Consider the following 20,476-nt stretch of genomic DNA (forward strand, 5'->3'; position numbering starts at 1 on the left):
ATTTCTTGCTGGTGCCACTTTTTGTATAATACTGTGAGGGCAAAGGGTTGCATATGAACCTTAGGCTGTGTTGAGTGTTTGCCAAACCAGTTCTGATCTCTGTTTACTTCTGATTAAATATTAGGCTCCCATATGGGCTCCACCTCCCTCCGTGGGCCGCCCGTCCTGCCACCAAATTTCAAAACTCCTATAAACGCCCTGACTCTGAATTGCCGCTGTCCTTTTGTCCTTTCACAGCCGCCGTAGTTGGAAGCTATAATCAAAGATGGCGCTCCCCATGCGGAATAACTTGAAGCATTTCCCCAGATTCATTCAGAAGTTAAACTCGCCGGTAAGGTTGCTTTGCGCAGGACTTCGTCCGGAAAACAAGGTATGCTTTGCAAGAAAGCTGGTGTAGTTATTCACGAGCTTCGTGGGTGAAAAATTCATACGCAATAAACGCTGTTCTGACAAGAGTTTCGTTGAAAGCGATGCTTTCGGTGTTTATTTCGTGTTGAGAACTCAAAGAAGGTCAGCTAATAAATGACTAATGCACATTAACAGGTGCATTACGCTTTGAAACAGTTTAGATGGGCTCTAAGTGTTACGTCTGTTTCTAATAAACTCATGCACACAGTAAACATGCTCTGTGTGCTGCAGCAACACACTTGACGTGTAGTTCTTCTTTAAAAGGAAGGTGGAAAAACTCAATAGAGGTGTATTATGGCAGGGGCGAGAATTTGCAGATTAGTCAGCCTCGCATATCTCCTATTTCGATCCAGTCCGCCTCATGCATGTGCACCATGAAGTGCTGTTTTGCAGGCTAAAGGATGTATTCACAAATCTAACTGACATAATGCATCGAACAGGCGACACAACCTATGTTGGGTCACATTATCACCATTATTTCCGTCATCACAGATATTTCTGTGACGTTAGTCAGGTGCTTGTTATTTCTTCTTTTATTCCCATTAAAACACTTTCTCATTAGGTAAACTACCATAAGCTAATTAGAACCTAAACATCACTCTGATTCATTGTTTTTATTATTTTTTCCTGTAACCATGTGACTGATTTCTAAAAACTAAAAAAGAAGTATCGTAATCTGGCAATAAAACGCCAGATTCTTTATTGTGTTTACTTTATGATTAGATGTTTGCCTATATTAAGAATTTTCTTTAGACAGGGTTCTTTTCAGGGCTTGGCAAATTTATCTTTCTAAGAGTGGAGTTCTCAGAGACTGCTGTTCATCCTGTGGTCAAACCTTATGCCTTTGCTGTTGTTGCACCAAAACTCTGTAATAATCTCATAAGGGACCTGAGATCAGCCTCAACTGTGGCTGTTTTTAAATTTGAAATTAATTTGGGTTATTTCATGTAAACTGTGAGTGAATGTAGTGTCGGATTTTTGTTTATTCTGTTTTATATTAATGTAAAGCTCTTTGGCTTTAAATCTGGTTTAGGAATAAAAATTTCTTACTTATTTAAACAATTGAAAACAATGTGTTCAGCTACTGACAGAAGGTACAAAAAATTACCTGTAGATGAGTTACACCCACATTTACCTGATGTATTACCGAACAAAAGAAGGTGCAGCAGACTTGTGTAACAAAGCTAATGTCATTAATTACATCATCTTCTAGGATGTTTAGAACTTCACTAGATGACAGGACATCAACCCATTTCTCTTTTTCACTCATCTCCATAATCTCCCTGTAGCCACTTTGATCTTTTGCTTATACCGAGGCTGCTGGCTTGCGGCTGGCTCTGAGCTCTGGTTAGCTTTAGCCACCTTTCCTTTGTTAGCTTTTTTAAAATATCCACGTTCAGCTGGGTCAAGGTGATTTGAGTATATGGTTAGGTTTGTTGTTAGCAATGTTTTTGTGGTGGATTACTTTACCAAGCTGTGTGTCTTTACTTACAGCGGAGAGCTTTCACGCTAATGACATACTACTGTGTCATTGTACACAGTATGAAGTATGAAAAGTACTGACACTCCTTTTGGCGCAATGATTAAATTACACTCTTTAGTCGCAGCTATTAGATTTCTTCTTGTTCAAAAGAAGAAAAAAACTTGTACTTTTTGTTGCACTCTGGATGAAAATAAAGACAGATGATATTAAATTCAGGTTCCACACCCTGGAAATGAATATTCTGGAGGATGGAATTCTGGAAATCAATCTAAAGCGATTAAAATGATGTGCAGTGTGGCTATAACTGGCTGGGATGAAGCTAATGTGTATCTGGAAAACTGCTGACAATTTGGGAAAATGTTCTGATCTGTTTTGAACCTGGAACGCCTCATTAGACCTTATGTTTATTTTTATTCTGTGCAAGAATTCAATCATCCAATATTCTTCCTTTGGCTGGAGGAATATCGGAGGCTGGGGCCGTAGTTTGGAGCTTGTGGGTGGAGCCAGCTGACATTTGATCCTAGACTTTCTTTTTCTTTGAGTCAGTTTACAGTCAGGCTGTTAATGCATGCGAATGAATAGAATTTAAATGATCATGTGACATTTGCTGATGGTTTTTACACGGCATTTTAATATTTTGCTGTCCACATGCCCTGGTTATCTGCAGGGTCTTTACCTTATAATATAAAGCTTCTTGAGGTGACTGCTGTGGTGCTGCTGTGCAGATAATTTGGTGCTATATAAATAGAATAGAAATGAATTGAATGTAAATATGATTGATTCAGTCCAAGGCTTCAGCCATAAATCAGACAAAATATAGATCAAACTAGAACAAAACATAGTTTCACCCAGTCCCTGTTGGAAAGGGATTCTGGGAAATGGAGGAAGTAAACTGAGATTGAATTAAGCAAGCAAAACATGGTTGTCTCAGTTATATAAACTAATGGTGTCACAGTTCTTTTTCTTTTTTTCTTATGAAGAGTCGTTTAGTGTGTTTTTGGTTTCTGCATGAGTTTGAAGATTTATTCTGTGATGTAACACGTCGTATTTGTTCACTATTTTAGTAGTTTTCATTTGCTCGTCTGGCTTGAGTTTGTTTTGGGGAGTTTATTTTCCTAGTCTGGCATGTGACATCACATCCTCAGTAGCACTCCTTAAGTGTACCTTTTTGACTTCAGTGGATTCGAGAAACACGCCTAATATAAGTGAGCTTAGGGCTTTTTATCATTGTGCAGCTGCCCTTGCGAAGCAAATGATGTGTTAAGGCAAACGATGAGTCCCTTGGCACACGTAAAAACAACCAGTTTGTTTCAGAGTAACAACAATCCTAAATATTGAGTTGTTCTGGCATGACTGTGCACCTCCAAACTTCACCCATCTGCTCAAAACTCCACTGCTGGTTGATGTACGAGCTGTAACACAGAATCTGCGTTCACTGCCATCTCGTCTGTATTTTGTTAAGCCAAAGTCTCTGGAGGGGCCGGAGAAGGTGTGCGACGAGAGGGGAGGAAGGGGTGGAAAGCTGGGGGGGGACTCTGAAAGCATCACAGCGGTGCTTCATTACCAGCAATAACATCAGAAATGAAGTGTTGGTTTTCATTTGTTTTAATTTTCTCCAAATGTGGACGGCCGAGTGCAAACACGAGTGTGCTCACAATGCTCCGAGGTGTGATGTGCGTCAAACAAGATGCTCTTTTAGAGGTTTTTCTGCACTGTAAAAAGTCAGTGAGCCTCAACGGACTGACACAAAGATGAAGTGCGACCGTTTGTCAGATGCTTTTGATTTGGAGAAATGTTTGTCGGCTGTGGTTTGCTTTTAAATATTGGTCTCCTTGATGCCTGTTTGGGAAAGCAAATATCAGCGAGGAAACATCAACTTGCCAAGGCCTAAAATTAAAATGTGTTTTTGTTTTGCTTTATTTTTTGCAGTCCTGGCTGGATGAACGGGTTAGAAACGCATGTTTTTCCCAGCTTTTTTTGGTGGTGAGAGACATTGCAGCTGAAAGGTATAAAATGTCTTAGAATGCAGTTGTGGTGCTGATTAGTGCATCAATTCCAAAATTATTTCAGGAATTTTGCAGATGAACTTTTTTTTTGTTTTAAGTCTTGAGATCAAAAGTTGTTGCCATTGCTTTGGAGGCCTGGAGCCTACACACCAGTCTTCAGAGGGAAGAGGAAACTACACAGCCTGTGTCTGGGACAGCATGGTGATGAATTGGATGCGCAACACAGAGGCTGCGTACAAAAAGGGGAAGAGCAGGCTGCAGTTTCTAAAGAAGTTGAGATCCTTCAGTATGTGCAACAGCCAGTACTAGGCTGCGGACTGCTGGCAGAGCAGCATTGGAGCTGTGCGATGACTGAACTGAATAAACTCATCGGGAAGACTGGCTCTGTGATTGGCTGCAAATTGGACTCTTTGGGAGGTCACTTAAACTGTAATCCATCCATCCGCTTCCGCTTCTCCTTCTCAGGGTCACGGGGGGCGCTGGAACCTATCCCAGCTGACATAGGGCGAGAGGCGGGGTACACCCTGGACAGGTCGCCAGTCTGTCGCAGGGCTAACACACAGAGACAGACAACCATTCATGCTCACATTCACTCGCACATTCACACCTATGGGCAATTTGGATTAATCAATTAACCCAGTGGTTCCCAAATTTTCTCCCTCCCTCTCTCCCTCTATTTACAAAGGCAGAAGCATCACGGTGTGATTATTTTACATGTAGTTTTTTTTTCATGTGTAATAATATTCAACATTGCTATCAATACATTTTTCAAAAAATTCCTCTCTGTGCAAAATAGGTTTAAAAACATAAACAGCTGTGGGATACTGTTTGTCTGGGATTTGAACCCAGGGAACAAATCGTGGCAGGATCAGCCTGATATTATTTGTATCCCGCTGTAACTTTACTGTATAAAGAGCAAACATCTCCAAAATGTCAGGAGTAGTTAGTCATTACAAGTGTTTGTGAACTAAAAATCAAGAATGTGGGATACTGTTTGTCTGTGATTTGAACAGCCCAGCGCTGCTCCCGACTAAGGGAAAACCAATTCTGCAGGTGAAAGCAAAGGGAAGATTTGCTTCACCATTTTTTCTAATCTTTGGCTTAGAATGAAGTTGGTTTGGAAACATATTCAGCGATGCTTCATCTCCTGCTTTGCGTTTGTGTGGGTGCCCCGTGCTAGCAGTGTCCAAGCATTGTTGTTGTTGTTTTTTTTTCTTCCCCTTTTCATACCGCGCCCCCCCCTGCAATGGCTCTTTTAGAGGTACTGTGATAGCTTTTTTTTTTTTGTCCTCAAGAAAAAAAACAAAAAAAGAACAGTTCTCAGTTAAAAATAAGCAAATCTTTATATATAAATCTTTGTATCTTTGCACTTGAGAAACTGCTGATTTGTTTGGCTAGCACTGAAATATTTCTACTGTAACTCTACAGCAGGGGTCCCCAATCCCAGTCCGCGAGGGCTGTTGTCCCTGCAGGTTTTAGCTCTCACCCTGGGTCAATACACCTGAATCACATGATTAGTTTATTACCAAGAACTTCAAGACATGTTGAGAAGGTAATTTATCCATTTAAATCAGCTGTGATGGATCAAGGACACATCTAAAACCTGCAGGGACACCGGCCCTCGTGGACTGGGACTGGGGACCCCTGCTCTACAGCAGAGTTACCTCCAGCCTCAAATCACTTGTAAATATGTTCCTCCCCTGTCCAGGCATCCCCGGCCTGTGCTCCTGTTATTGGTTGATATCAGTCATGTCAGCCACCAGCTCCAGGAAAGAGGAAGTGACTTCTAATTTTTCTCTCCGTTCTCCTTGACTCCACGTTCACTTACTCGAGTGTCAGTTAAAACCATTAGAGCTGTTCCCACACCACACGGGAGGGGCCTGCGAGAGCGCGGAAACACAGTCTCTCCTTTGAGGATGTTCATTAACTGCCCTATTTATTTTCAACTGTCAGAAAAGCCCGCTAATTCTCAGCAGTCCCTCCTGTGTAATTAGGTCTGTCGTAATCATTCTGCAGCCGGGGCCCTCACTCAGATGCCGTGCACATTACCCGTCTCTTAAAGCAATCCCATATGTCAGCGTATTCGTTTGGATAATTTCATATAGCTAAGTCGAATTACAGAGTCGCTCCACAGACGTGCCCACAGTGGTACCTGACAAATCTTACTAGTTCTTCCATGCTTCAGCTTGTGCTGTCTGCAGCACTTTTTCCCAAGCTTCTGACATTTTTAATTAAAACCAAACGAGTATCTGATATTGTGTCTTTTGAGTCGCACTCAAATTGAGAGACACTTCCTTTGGAGACGGAAATGACTGCACTCTTCAGAGGTGGAGGTTCACCCTGAGTGTTACTTTAATTACATATTGTCAAATTTATGACGTGTGCGCTGGCTAGGTTTTTGCTGCCTTGTGACGCTTACTTGTTTTTCTTTTTGAGTTCCTGTCAGTCATTTGTTTCCAGCAAGTGAAATGAAATGAAATTAAACATATCCATTGTCAACATTGAAAGGGAAGGAAATGGTTTAATGAAGCTATTTCAAATGGCTTGAGCAGAGCCAAAGCATGGAAGTAAGTAGCTCTGGTATAAATGTGTTTATCTAAGAGTGAAAAAATTGCAATATAAACGAAGTTTCCCAGCTGTGCACAGCTGCTGCTCATGGGATCGTTTTTGTAGGCAAACTGGTTTGGCTCTAGCAAAGCTGAACTTGAGCTGGGTTGTAGTCAGTGATCCTGCTTTTGGATTGATTCATCTTTTGTGAGAATGATAACCTTTATTATATTAAAATTAGGATGCTAAATAGTTTGCTGTGAGTGGTTAGCGATCTTATTCTGTCTAGAAGCATTTAAAGTGAAAGGTGAGCTGAACTTCCCCCTCCAAAAAACTGCATTGGTGTGTTTGTCTGATGCTGCCATGCTACCTAATTATTTAATAAATACAAATACAAAGCTGCTTTGAATCTTTAGTATTTGATTGGTCCATGAAGTTCATGCGCCCACTAGGGCTGCTCAATTAATCGAATTTTAATCACGATTACGATCTGGGCTTTCAACGATCATTAAAAATGACCGCGCCGATTATTAGCACCTCCCTCGTGCTTTACTCTCGCGCTGCTCCGTGTGCCAAATCGAGCGCACCTCTCTGCATTTCGAACACGTGTCACAACAATTACGAGCAGCGGTCCCCAACCTTTTATGCGCCACGGACCGGTTTATGCCCGACAATATTTTCATGGACCGGCCTTTAAGGTGTCGCGGATAAATACAACAAAATAAAACTAGTACCGGTACCGAAAAAAATAAAATTTATTCATAACACACTTGAAAAGACCAAGGAGAACCAAGTAAACAAAATAACGCTGAAAACCGATAAAAACCCTGAAAACTATACATTTCATACCTGAGCCTCAACTCTCGCAGCCCAGTACCAAATGACTCACGGACCGGTACCGGTCCGAGGCCCGGGGGTTGGGGACCGCTGATTAAGAGGACCTGAGGGAAGCTCGGAAAGCTAAGCAGAAGTTATTTGGAGAGGAGAGTGACTGCTGTTGGTTGAAAAGAGAGGTAAAAAAAACTTCAGTGGTGTGGAAACATTATGGGTTCGCGGAGTCAGACGTGGATCAAGTAGACATAGTGTGTAAACTTTGCTACTGTGTCGTAGCTGCACCACAGAGCAACACTGCAAAGTTCACTAAGCATAGATGTTTACATTTTTCATTTATTTTTTATATTGCAAACATTTGCACTGTTATCAGTAATTTATATTATTTTTTTGACAGTCTTTAAAGTCATTATTCAATACATTGTTATTGTTAAATAAATATCGTCAAATAATCGAGATCTCAATTTCAGTGAAAATAATCGTGATTATCATTTTTGCCATAATCGAGCAGCCCTAGCGCCCACTGTTTAGTCTGAAAGATTTGTGAACACTGTTGCATGAAAAAACGGTGCTTTATGATGTCTTTACAACAGGTTCAATTTCATCTTACTCTGATCATAGTTTATTTAGTATATATGTGTGTATGTGTGCTTTCTCTTTAATTATGGGGCGAAGAGTCTGAATGAAACTTTTTTTTTTCCCCAACATCATCACACATAAAATGATTATTAACATCTATATTTTATTTTAGAAAAGATGTATTATAAATGATACATTTTTGATTTTTGTATATAGTATGCTCATTTCCTCATCCACAGGCTTGGCTAGTTGAAATTACTATCTGCAGTGGAGATTAGGTTTCTAACCCAAGTTAGCCCTTGGTCATATAGCTGTAGATGTTACATACATCCAAAAGATGGGAAGGTTGGCAATGCAGTGGTTAGCACCATCATGTCAGAGAAAGAGGTTCTTGGGAGTTTGCGTATTCTCCCAGCTTCTTCCCACGGTCCAAAGACATACACTTAAGGTTAATTGGTGTTACTAAATTGCGCCCCCTCCACGATCCTGAATTGTATAAACAGAAGGAACAGTTGCCCAATGACTAGTTTTCATCACAAATGATCATCCCTTCAATTTTAATTCCAATTACTGCTAATCAGCTATCCCCAACGCTTCCCATTTTTTTGAGTTTCAGTGAAGTAGACGTTGTTCTGCTCTGCAGATGTGCTGTCAACTGGAGGGGAATCTAAACAGGACCTGCAGCAGCTGCAGAACTGGTTTATGTGCCATTGGTTCAAGTTCAATGAGGCAACGAGAGCTATTCACATATCCTAGCTAATTTCTAACCAAAACTGTGGGTTGGGCATCTCATTAAAGAGGCAGTTGATCATTTCTGTGTTGTTTATTTGTCACAAAATATCTGTACTTACATTTGCAAAAGAAAACTGTTTAATTCTTTATTAATTGTTTTAAGGAAGTGTGATGGTGCACAAAAGATGCATCCACCTGTGCATGTATCCTTCCCTGCCCTGCTGCCAACAAATCAAATGGAGGTTTTGTGGGAAACACTGAGATGTGGAATGTTGTTAAAAATTTCTAAAGTATTCAAAAGTAGTCTTTTAAATCTGTGTTAGGAAGATGTTTTATTATGGGCCTTAATGTTAAATGGTGTGCAGTTTCTGCTTTTTTGGATTTACCATCTTTCACACGTGTTATGTATAATAACATCAGCACCTAATAGGACACTGTCATTGATACACTATCAGTTGTCAGTGTTTGTCACTTCCCATAAACTAGAAAAGTCATTAAATGTTTAGTTTCTAATGAGCCAGATCCAAGTTTCCTGTCTTAAGTAGGCAGTGCTCCTCTTGATGATCTCCCCCCAGGCTATACTGAAGTCTGGTTTCTTCAGAAGCTGCAGACATTTAGGACTGGAGGCCGGAGCTGCCTCTGCTGCCTGGTTATTTTTGGAGCACTGTTGAGCCCTGTCTGCGGGGAGTGCTGTTTTTGAAGGGCCTCCAGTCCCATTAATCAGCCAAGGGACCCCACGGCGCGAGCGGGCCCTGAGCCCTGGCCTGCCACACTGCAGTGTTCTGTTCCTGTAGCCCCGCTCTCTGCACAGTGTGAAGCTCAGAGGAACCTCATCAATCTCACCTGTCCCACACGTCAACCACAGATTTAATCAATTGCTCCTTTTGGGCCTTCTCTTCTGCTGCCCCTGCAACCCACTCTATGGGGGGAAAAAAGGGAAAAAATGCCTTTGACTGGACTATAGTCAGTCTGATTTTTAAAAAAAAAAATTATATTGCTTCCTCCTTTAATATTTTTTCCTGTTCTTCTGTCCCCTGCTTTATCCAGCGCTCCATTTACTTTTCTTCAGCTAATTTCATTAATACGCCTTTCATGGTGTGTGCACATTTTCTCTGTGGTCATATGGACTTTGTTTCAAATTTGAGTGTTTGAGTGTATCCTCACATTGGCTAAACACACACACATGCTTTCAAGAAAAAAGCGGTGAGGATGGTGGGGAGTACAGTAAGCCCTATTTCCTGTTTGATACCTGACTGAAGTGCAGCTCTGTCGGTCGCCTGCTTTAACAGGTCCCTAAGTGAGCGAAAGACAGAGATGAAGAAAGATATGTGGGTAAGGAGGGGAGGGGCTCTGTGTCAAAGTGTATTTCAGCATGTTGGCGTTAATGGGGTGCCTGCAGTGCCCGGGACAGACTAAGAACACTGGATCCAATGTGCAAGACACTCAGCGGGAGCGCAGCGAAAATCCTCCATCCGTGGCCCCATCTCTGTGCTCCACAGACATGGTTAGATCTGGGGCGCTTTGCTTGCCCACAAAGAGCTGATGGTAATTCACAGCAGGGAAAGCAGCGATGCTCCCAGAGGTGTTTTTTCTTTTTTTTCTCCTTCAGACGTGCTGAAATTGGCGTAGTAAAAAGGCGGTGACTGTCGTACCTCCTCCTCAGCTCCACGGTGAGAGAGATATCAGTGGACCACTCCAGGACACTGAGGCTCTGATATGATGTATGAGCTCTGAAAAGCAGTCTGGAGGAGATCTGAGAAGAGAAATGAGGTGTTATGCAAGTTTTAGCTCAACCAAAACCATGGCTATGATTAATAACATAGCTAGGGCGAGACTGTCGGGTCACACTAGCTGGAAGCTACAAATGCTTGATAGCAGCAGTTGTAGTGATAATAATAATAATAATAATAATGATAATAATAATGATGATGAACCTGTGGTCTATTTGGCTTGCTTTTTTTTCAGATTACGTAGCAGCTTTAGTGAACAAAAGTAACAAAAGCATAAATTCTGCACAGTTTCTCACATGTAGCACAAAAGGAAATGGTCTGCGTGAATTTCTCGCTACTGGAAATTGGTTTAGAAATTGAAGTTTGCACTCTTATGTGCGTCTGCAATGATTAATGTCTAGATTAAATAAAGTGCCGGGGATGTGTAAAAAGGAGAATTAGGAAAACCCTGCTTGACATGATGTGTAAAAGAATGGCGTAGAATGGGTGCTTTTCTCCGAGACTTCAGATGAGACAAACAAAGTGTGATAGTATCAGCTGGTAATGTAAAAAACAAAACAAAAAACAAAGTTGCAGTGCTCTCTAAGTGGGCAACCATGAAGGAGAGACATGGGTATGGTTTTCCACAATGAAAACTTTTCGATCACACTTTGTCCAATTCAGCCTACATGTGAGTTGGAAGCATCCAAACGTATGGCCTTTAATCTAGCAGAGGGAAAACATATATGATTGTAGATTCAAGCCCAGAGTCTGTGCATCCACTTTGATGCATCTGCTTCCACTGCTATCTGTCATTTTACACATTCCTTGTTAAGGGCGTAATTTCATTGTAGCTCGCACTCAGTCAAATGATGAATCCAATATTTGTCATTTCCCAATATGCAGTTGTTCCAGTGCTGCGGGATACTTTGGAGAGAAGACGGAAATTTTCCTGGAATGAGACTTTCTATTAAACTGTGGGAAAGCAATCACTGATTTCTCCTCGTCTTCAAATGATTGGAATGAAGTGGCGCCTGTGACAGTTGTTTTCCATTTAATAAGGCAGCTTGTGGATGGGATCGAAGTCATGTTACTGTTTTGGGTAGACTGGCTGATAGTGTTCTTTCCACTTGATGTGAGCTGTCAAATTCACATGGACAGACACCTTCACAGCTTCACTGATGTTGATGTAGGCATAGACTACACGTGTGGACATATGTCTGTTTGCACATGATCGCTATCCCTACGGATAATACCACACACGCGGACAAATGAACACATATTCCCGGAAAGGTAGTGCAAGTGTGAAAGCATGGCCTTTTTAGTGTATGTAACCTTCTAGCTGTTGGCGTTAATGTCACACACACATGGTGCGTAATGTATTTAGCATATGGCAGACGTGGATGAAGAAAGCTTTCGTCGCCTTTGCGACGGTGCGGTCTGAAAGCACCACGCTCCTGTCGGTGTAAAAAATATGAGATGAGAATGGCCAGCCTTTTCCGTGTCTGCTCCGTGTCATCAGCAGGAACTATGAGAATGAGGCAGAAAGAGACAGAAGTGGAAAGACAACAGAAGAAGACAGATAACACTGCTCAACAGAGGTTTGCTTGTATAAAACAGCAACTGGACAAGATGGAAGTGTTTCATTTGTTAACTAAGAATTAACGTCAGCTGTTACTCAGGCTGTTGTCTCAATTATTTTTCTTTTTGATTTTTGTTTTTTCTTGAATTGACAATATGTGAGCCAGACACCATCTGTCATACTCCAAGGACGGCAGTGTTGTAAGTTCCTTCACTTTGGTGGCTGAAAGTGTTTTTGTTTTGTTTTTTTTAGTTTAGTTTAGTTTTTGGAATATTTCAACCCAGAGAGAGTGTCTGTTCCGTTTTCAAATAAAGGAATAAACACAACATTTGGTCCAAAATATTATTTCCCTCAGAAAGAAATGATCAAAGAACACAACAAGAAGCACCTCAAGAGTGCAAAACCTCTGCCAAGGCAGCTCACTCTCTGGTCTTTTAAATGTACTTTGAAAAGTTTGTAGTGTAGTAAAAACAATTGCACATTGCAGCTTTTATTATTTTCCCTGTTGAAATATATTTTAACATGCACAATTTTGAATATAAATTTTTTTTTAAATAATTTTTATCTTTGTAGATATAGTACATGTATCTATTTTCAGTGTTAAGTGCAGTTCCTTGAATTATTTAATAATAAATATGTGAATAAGTAAAAAAAAAGGTTTTGATCACAAGTTTCATTTAATTAAAAAATTATTCAGGGAAGGCACATTGCACATGTATTCAAATTGTTGTGTATTTAAATGATTAATACCTGTTACTGTAATGTACATAACAAAATGTATATTATTATTACAATCATAAGAATCCTATTCTTATGAGGTGGGTATGTATCATTGTAGGGTCTACCTTACTCTATAGAGCCTTGATGTGACTGTTGTTGTGATTTGGCACTGTATAAATAGAACTGAACTGAATGAGCTTCAGATCAATCTATTGACTTTGTTGGAGGCGTAAAATGTGACATCACATTGTAAGAATCATACTTTCTGAGTTTTAAGGCTTTTTCCAGTTTAGACCAATAAAATATTAAACTGACCTTGAAGGCCATTGGTGGATGTAAGATTGTAAACACGATCCCGCTCTACACCCCTACAAAGTTTTATCATAATTCATACAAAACTTTTGGAGCCACTGTGATTACAGACAGAAATATATGCTGGTAAACGCCATGAAACACATAAGCTCCGTGGCAGAGGTGATATTGTAAAATAGAATTACTTGTGATTTCTAGCATTTTGTAAATGGACAAACTTTAGCACTATTTTATGATGGTTTCAGGTCTTTATTAACATGTTTAAATCCGGTTTAGAGTAAGAAATATATGATTTATCTTACTGGAAATTGTCTAACATACCACTGGGAGTCATTTAAAGATGTAAGGTCAAGCACTATACAAGTATTTCACAAGTTATTGAATTTAATATTGTGCGTGGCAAAAGTGTGCTTGTTGATAATATTTTATTACTGTTGGCTTTGCAGTGCAGTATTCATTACAAACATTAATTGCTTTACAGCGTTTGCTGTCGCCTCTGTCATCGTGCTCTTGTTGATTTACTTACTTGCGTAGGTTACTTTCTCCTCCAAGAGCTGTAGTGGCATGTGTTTAAAGACACTTCTCTCAGACCAAAAGTAACACAGAGGTGTCTGGCGAAGTGGCTTAAAGCGTGATAGCCCACGATTGCCCAGTGGCTAGTTAGCTGTGGCGTTGACTCTCATTTGACACTCGATTGGCTCAAATGACACCATTACCATGTCTGCATGGCTAATGGCCTCCCCTGGGGGCCGGAGCAGAAGGGGGGGGAACATGCGTTTGGCATGTCAGCTCGAGGTGAGAACACACATGAGCCAGACTCTGGGTCCCGTCCGCACCCAAATCAATCCTGACACCTCTTAAGAGGCTCTCAGCATCAATGGCACTCCAGCGCAATTACCCTGTCGGTAATGACATAAGCACCCAGTTCCTTCCTGCCTCTCTCTCGCTGGGTGGAAAGCTGCTCCCTCAGGCCAGTAGATGGAGACTTTGTGGACCAACGCTGGCCTCCCAGCAGTTGTTATTCGATCCCTCAGGGTTTAAAGATGTAGAACCTCTGGGCTACGCCGGTGAGAGAGCAACTGTTATCTGATCTCAGATGCTGTGGCGAGCCTGTCCCTCAGTCAGATTGAATGTGATTTAGTTCAGCAAGCTGTCAAGATAACTGATTTCTGAGCGGTGACTGAAGAGGATATCCTCTGAAAACTTCAGGTTTTAATGATTAGTTATAATAACCTTGAAAAGTGCAGCTGGGGAACATATGATCGCCAGTCAGATTTTGAGGCGATAACGCGGAGATCCTGTGGGCTTTGTGGGGTTGGGGGGAGTTTTAAAATGGGCTCTTCAGTCAAACGTCCAGGTGTTGCTTTTTACAACCCATCAGTGCTATCTCATATAAAGCTTAACATATCTTCTTTGAAAACGACTGCGAGGTTATTACATAAAATCTGACAGTTTAGCACAATTTTCATTTTCAGAGGTTTTGGATAGACATAACTTGGAGCATACGGAGGTAGTAATAAGTATGGAAAATCCAATCCGCGGTCCAGTACTGAAAACTATTGAGCACCTTCTAAATGGATCTTGTGGTAAGACTGATTTGTCTGCTGCTGAATCTCTTCCTTTGCTTCTTGCCAGCATATTCAGAGCATATTTGTAGAACAATTTTTATCCTGAACACTGCATTAGAAGTACAGCCTCCACTTTCCACCCAATAAGACCCCCATGTGTTGGTATAGTGGGGGGATCCTACAACAAAAACAATGCAGGTTCTTCAGGCATTAATAGTTGAACAATTTGAGATCATCTAGCAACTTTAATGCACAGACTGTTCATTAAACACACATTCCTAATATATTGCAGTGGTACTGTTACTAGCTTACAGTTACCTACTATTGGTGGATTGAGGTGCTTGAGCCATACACATCACCTTGTGTAAAGTCCTGTAGATTGCCATACTATCTTTAAATTCATGGATCCATGTAGGGCTGCTCGATTATGGCAAAAATGATAATCACGATTATTTTCACTGAAATTGAGATCTCGATTATTTGATGATATATATTTAATAATAACAATGTATTGAATAATGACTTTAAAGATTGTCAAAAAATAATATAAAATAGTGTGCAAATACTGATAACAGTGCAAATGTTTGCAATATAAAAAATAAATGAAAAATGTAAACATCTATGCTTAGTGAACTTTGCAGTGTTGCTCTGTGGTGCAGCTACGACACTGTAGCAAAGTTTACACACTGTGTCTACTTGATCCACGTCTGACTCCGCGAACCCATAATGTTTCCACACCACTGAAGTTTTTTTTACCTCTCTTTTCAACCAACAGCAGTCACTCTCCTCTCCAAATAACTTCTGCTTAGCTTTCCGAGCTTCCCTCGGGTCCTCTTAATCAGCGGTCCCCAACCCCCGGGCCTCGGACCGGTACCGGTCCGTGAGTCGTTTGGTACTGGGCTGCGAGAGTTGAGGCTCAGGTGTGAAATGTATAGTTTTCAGGGTTTTTATCGGTTTTCAGCGTTATTTTGTTATCGTTTTTATCCTTTACTCGGTTTTCCTGGGTCTCTTCACGTGTGTTATGAATAAATTTTCTTTTTTTCGGTACCGGTACTAGTTTTATTTTGTTGTATTTATCCGCGACACCTTAAAGGCCAGTCCATGAAATTTGTCGGGCATAAACCGGTCCGTGGCGCAAAAAAGGTTGGAGACCGCTGCTCTTAATTGTTGTGACACGTGTTCGAAATGCAGAGAGGTGCGCTCGATTTGCCACACGGAGCAGCGCGAGTGTAAAGCATGAGGGAGGGGCTAATAATCGGCTCAGTCATTTTTAATGATCGTTGAAAGCCCAGATCGTAATAGTGATTAAAATTCGATTAATTGAGCAGCCCTAGATCCATGTAGTTATTTAAAACTAGACTTCCAGATTTGTATTCCATTGTATTTTGGTACACAGGTAATAACACACCTGTAACAATGCAGCCCATGAACCTTTTTTTCTAAAGCAGGCAATTGGCAGGTATTTCTGGCCACGCAGTCATCCTGCAGACCTCAAAGGTCTAGTCCTCAGGCATGCGGTGGTTCTTTTTATCTACCTTGAGCATTCATCCAAGCCACTTCTGCCGGGAACTGAATCCTTGTCTCTACTGTGGGCTGTTATGTGTATTACCAAAGCGCCAAAGATTTTGTCTTTCAGCCAGACCAACAAAAACAGTTCCAGTCTGTGTTCATGTGTCTTTCTGCTCTGTTGAAGCCCTAATCTACTGTGTAACGGCTTTGGTCGAAAAGCCCTAGTTTTGGATGCCAGCGTGGTTTCATGTGTCATAACAGGTGCCGCTCTGCTTGCCCTCTAATTGTATCGTGTGGTGGCACAAGCAGAGGTTAAGACTCTTGCCTAGCAAGGCTAATTGGAAGCCAAGGCTCAGTGAAGCCGACTGATGCCAGGAGAAATGGGGTGTTTGGCCCCAGTCAGACTCTGCAGGAAGAGAAATATAGTTTTAGTCCAGTGGTACAACCACAAATACTGATCTCCCTTTTTCAGTTGGTGAATGTTGAGACCCTGCTGCTGTCTCTAAAATAAGGTCCTTGTTTTAATTATAGAAAAAACCCTAACTCTATGGTGGGCTGCTGTTGTTATATGTGATGTATTTATGCTGTTTTTATCCCCCTTTTTTGTGCAGCTTTCTGTTGTGGTAATGAAAGGCCTTGCAGCTGGTTGGATGGTTGTAAGTGATATTGTTGGCCAATGAGGTGATGCATTCTTTGTGCTGGATGTGTTTGGGAGAGAACAGAGGTGCTAGCCATGGAGTTAGCATCTTAGTAATACAAGCATGACTGCTAATGACCCCAATAGTTTAGTTTAACTCTGACACTTCGGTCTCTACAGGCTTTTTTCTAGTTGTAACTTTCTCCCTTTTCAAGGGAAAGTTGAATCTAATCTGGAGACATTGGTGTTATGGGCACTGTTTTAAGAACATAAGTTAATGTGCTAAAAAGGGATGATATTACACTTTGGCTCTATTTCTTTCCCCTCACCCCTCACTGGTCTCAGCCTCCCCCTGAGCCTGGTTCTGCTGGAGATTACTTCCTGCGATAAGGGAGTTTTTGCTTCCCATTGTCACCAAGTACTTGCTCATAGGGGGTCGTCTGATTGTTGAGGTTTTTTTGCACCTTGTGGCCACTGTTGTTGTGATTTGGCGAAACTAAAATAAAAATTGAATTGAATAAGACCGTTCATAGGTATATGGTCTTTGTTTTAAGAGAGACTAGTGTTCAGAGGTGTGATGAAGACGGTGGAACATCTTTGATCGCTCATGTGATTATACATGACACCATTTGTAATTACATTTCCATGATGTTATTTCATTATCAAATCTAAAGTGCTATAGAGCCAACTCGAGCAAATTCCTTCTTCTTTTTCCCCAGGAGGCTCCAAGAAGTGGCCGTGTATTCTCAGGGATTCAGCCTACTGGAGTGCCCCACCTGGGAAATTACCTGGGTGCTCTGGAGAACTGGGTGTCCCTGCAGGACCAGTACCCCTCAGTCCTCTACAGCATTGTGGATCTGCACTCCATCACCCAGCCCCAGGATCCAACGCAGCTCAAGAGTAACATACTGGACATGGCAGCCAGCTTGTTGGCCTGCGGTATCAACCCAGAGAAAGCGATACTCTTCCAGCAGTCTCAGGTGAGTTGGGCATGTTTGATTGATGCCGTTTATAAATATATATGATGTGTTATCTTTGTTGTGTAGTTCCCTACATAGTGTGTTGGATGCATATACACTTCTGTCTATAAATGAATACTCACAGGTGGAGAAAGTACTATTTATATGTGATAAGTAATGCAACCCAACATGTGCTTTGCATGTATATATAATTTAGATTTCACACTCATGTCTGCAGATTATTTGTCACATTTCATGTGGTTATCAAGTAGAGAGCACATCAGTGTTTGTTTATGAAAAGAAGTGCCCTTTTTTGTCTTTTTTGTTTTGTTTTTTTAAAGCTGGGCAGCTTCTTCTCTCATTGCTGGTTTTTCAAAGAAGAAAAACGGTTTATTTTCGTGATGTCGACTCTCATATTTACCTTCCTACATGCTGACAGACCCCAAAATGTTTATTTCCTTGCTCCTGATTCTTATCTCCAATGTGTGCTCAGCCAATTCACAGAGCCTGTAAAAACACAAACTGACACAAACCACCGTTAAGTCCTTCTTTAGGCCACGTGAAGAAACTGAGAAGGATAACGACAAGTCTCAACATTTGCAGCACTTCAGCACATCATCCCCGAATTTAGGCTTGAGCTCACACTGACGATGGAGAGAGAGAAATCAGAACAGCTGTTTGCTTCTCCCCTGACACCACATGTGTATTTTTCTTTTCTTACTCACAAGTTAAGTTGGGTGGGTGCGTGTGTATGTGTGGATAGTTCAGTCCATCTGTGTTTCTTTGCCACCCACTCCTCACACACACACACACGCAAACACAGAGTCCTATTTTTATTCTTGTTTAGCTTCATGCCACATAACTTGGCAGCAAGGCGACCCCCGTGTTGAACACGCCCGCTCCACATGTAAAAATACGATGGCCGCCCAAAGAAAATACTGGGCTTAATTGAAAAAATGCAAAGAGTTGGTGACGAGCTGAACTCGGAGGATTTGCGGATCTGCTGATTCATTGACTTCACTTTTTAATACCACTGAGTTTTATAGAAGTATTGAGCAGAAAAGTGGATTTACTGTGTTGGGACAACTGTTAGCTGTTCTCTAAAATCCCTTCTTTGCAGCCTTAGGAGCTGCTGCCATGGCTGTTACTGTCAGTCTAATGCCGATATGATCCGCAACATTAGCATATCTCTTGTTGCGGGGCTTTCTTACGACACAGCATGAATGGAGGCTGTGTTTTTACTAAGCCTTTTAAATATCAGCGTTTTATTGCACTGTTCAAACCATATCCTTGCCCTCTCTTTGTTGTCATCGACATCTGTCCCATCTCTTGTCTGTCTGCAGTGTGTAATGCATACCGGCCCCCTACATGCTAGCCTGAAATCCTGCTTTATGTCCCTGCTGTCTGCTGTTGACATCATGCTCCCCAGAATGCTTTTCAAGCTGCAAGAGACGGAGAGGATGGCAATATAGTCAGCGTCCATAAACTTTAATTTGCTGAAGCACAAGGATATTTCCTGCATCCCCAAACACTGGCTGTTAGACACAGCTTTTTTTTTTTTTTTCACATCGGGTTAATTTACTGCTACCAGATGCATCAGCTACACTGCATTAACATTCACCTCTTTGTGTTGTGGTTTATTTGTCCACATGTAAAAACCATTTCCTTAATCCTCTAATTGAATAACCAACCTACCTCCACTGAGAGTGAACGGTTGTCTGTGTGTATGTGTTAGCCTGGCGAGCTGTGCAGGGTGTACCCTGCCTCTGGCCCTACGGCAGCTTTGATAGATTTTGAATTAAAAGATTTCAGTTATGAGCTTCTGAGAGAGCGCTACTTTCCAAATATACAAAGTTCTTTTCCCAGTAGCTAATTTGCTGCCAGGATTATTAAAATAAATGATCGATAAAGGTATAGAAATCCAGCATTGGTGTATGAAGTTTAGGCTGGGTCAGTCTTTAGTCTGCCAGTATTTATTTTTAGTATCCCACTTATTAAACACATTTAAAAAAAACTGATAAGCCTACAGGTGAGGGTGGGTGCACCTGTGTGACAGGCAGAGGTGTAAAAAGGCAGTATTCTTCTCTTCCACTTAGAGGCGCCAGGGAGTTACCCTCCTTTTCCTCCACCCCAGCTGTCCCGTGGATGACTTTTTATCCATCCGTCTGTGTTTGTTTAATCTGCCTGCGTAATTTATTTCTTCAGTTTATCTCTTTGGTGCCTCCCTGAGGTTATAGGCTCTCTTCTTTAATTAACTGGACTAAGCTGTGCAGTGAGTTCAACGTGCTTGGGAGTTTGCATGTATACAGCAGCAGGAGGTTGGCTCTTGTACATGTGTAACAAACAGTGTTGGTTTCTGTTAGATTTCATGTAAAGAAATTTCTTCATGACTTCAGCTTATAATGTACCGACTGGTGAGCCAACAAGTTCGTAGATATTTGTGATTCAGCCATATTAATCTGTAGTGGTAATATTATTAATATTGCAGCCTGATGATAGATTGAAAGGTGTGTGATGACATTTGGATGTCTCCCCACTCGTCACTGCAGGTGTCCGAGCATGCTGAGCTCTCCTGGATCCTCGGCTGTCTCACCAGTATGCCTCGGCTCCGCCACCTACCACAGTGGAAGGTGAGACTTTGAGATCTTCTCCAGCAGACACTTGCGTATAAAATGATCACGCACAAGTCTTTGTTTTTGTTGTTTGTATCAGTGCTCATTTTAAAATAACAATTATAATTAAAAGAATTACTGTGGTGCAGATTTCACTCATACAGCACCAGCATGTGGACATGAGTAAAGAAAACTATGTCTGAAACCAAACCGCATCACTTGCTGGTAAATATACTTGTATATGTATCCTTCTCTACCCATCTGTACTTCTCTGAGCCTGGG

At 41.3% G+C, this 20,476-nt stretch overlaps 1 protein-coding gene across 2 annotated transcripts in view; it reads left to right on the plus strand.

Annotated features, from left to right (window-relative positions):
* The first annotated feature begins 244 nt into the window (after window positions 1–244).
* wars2 (tryptophanyl tRNA synthetase 2, mitochondrial) overlaps window positions 245–20,476 on the plus strand; it is a 28,894-nt gene continuing 8,662 nt past the window's right edge. Inside the window, exons 1-3 of one of the 2 annotated variants that reach the window (XM_006793597.3) lie at window positions 245–370; window positions 17,343–17,603; window positions 20,132–20,212. In XM_006793597.3, coding sequence (XP_006793660.2) covers window positions 266–370; window positions 17,343–17,603; window positions 20,132–20,212 — 447 coding nt within the window. In that variant the 5' untranslated portion in view covers window positions 245–265. The remainder of the gene's footprint in view (window positions 371–17,342; window positions 17,604–20,131; window positions 20,213–20,476) is intronic. The other variant, XM_035909070.2, reaches the window with a different exon arrangement.

The sequence above is a fragment of the Neolamprologus brichardi genome, chromosome 16, assembly GCF_056152115.1.
Source record: "Neolamprologus brichardi isolate AB-2024 chromosome 16, ASM5615211v1, whole genome shotgun sequence".
Classification (NCBI taxonomy): Eukaryota; Metazoa; Chordata; class Actinopteri; order Cichliformes; family Cichlidae; genus Neolamprologus; species Neolamprologus brichardi.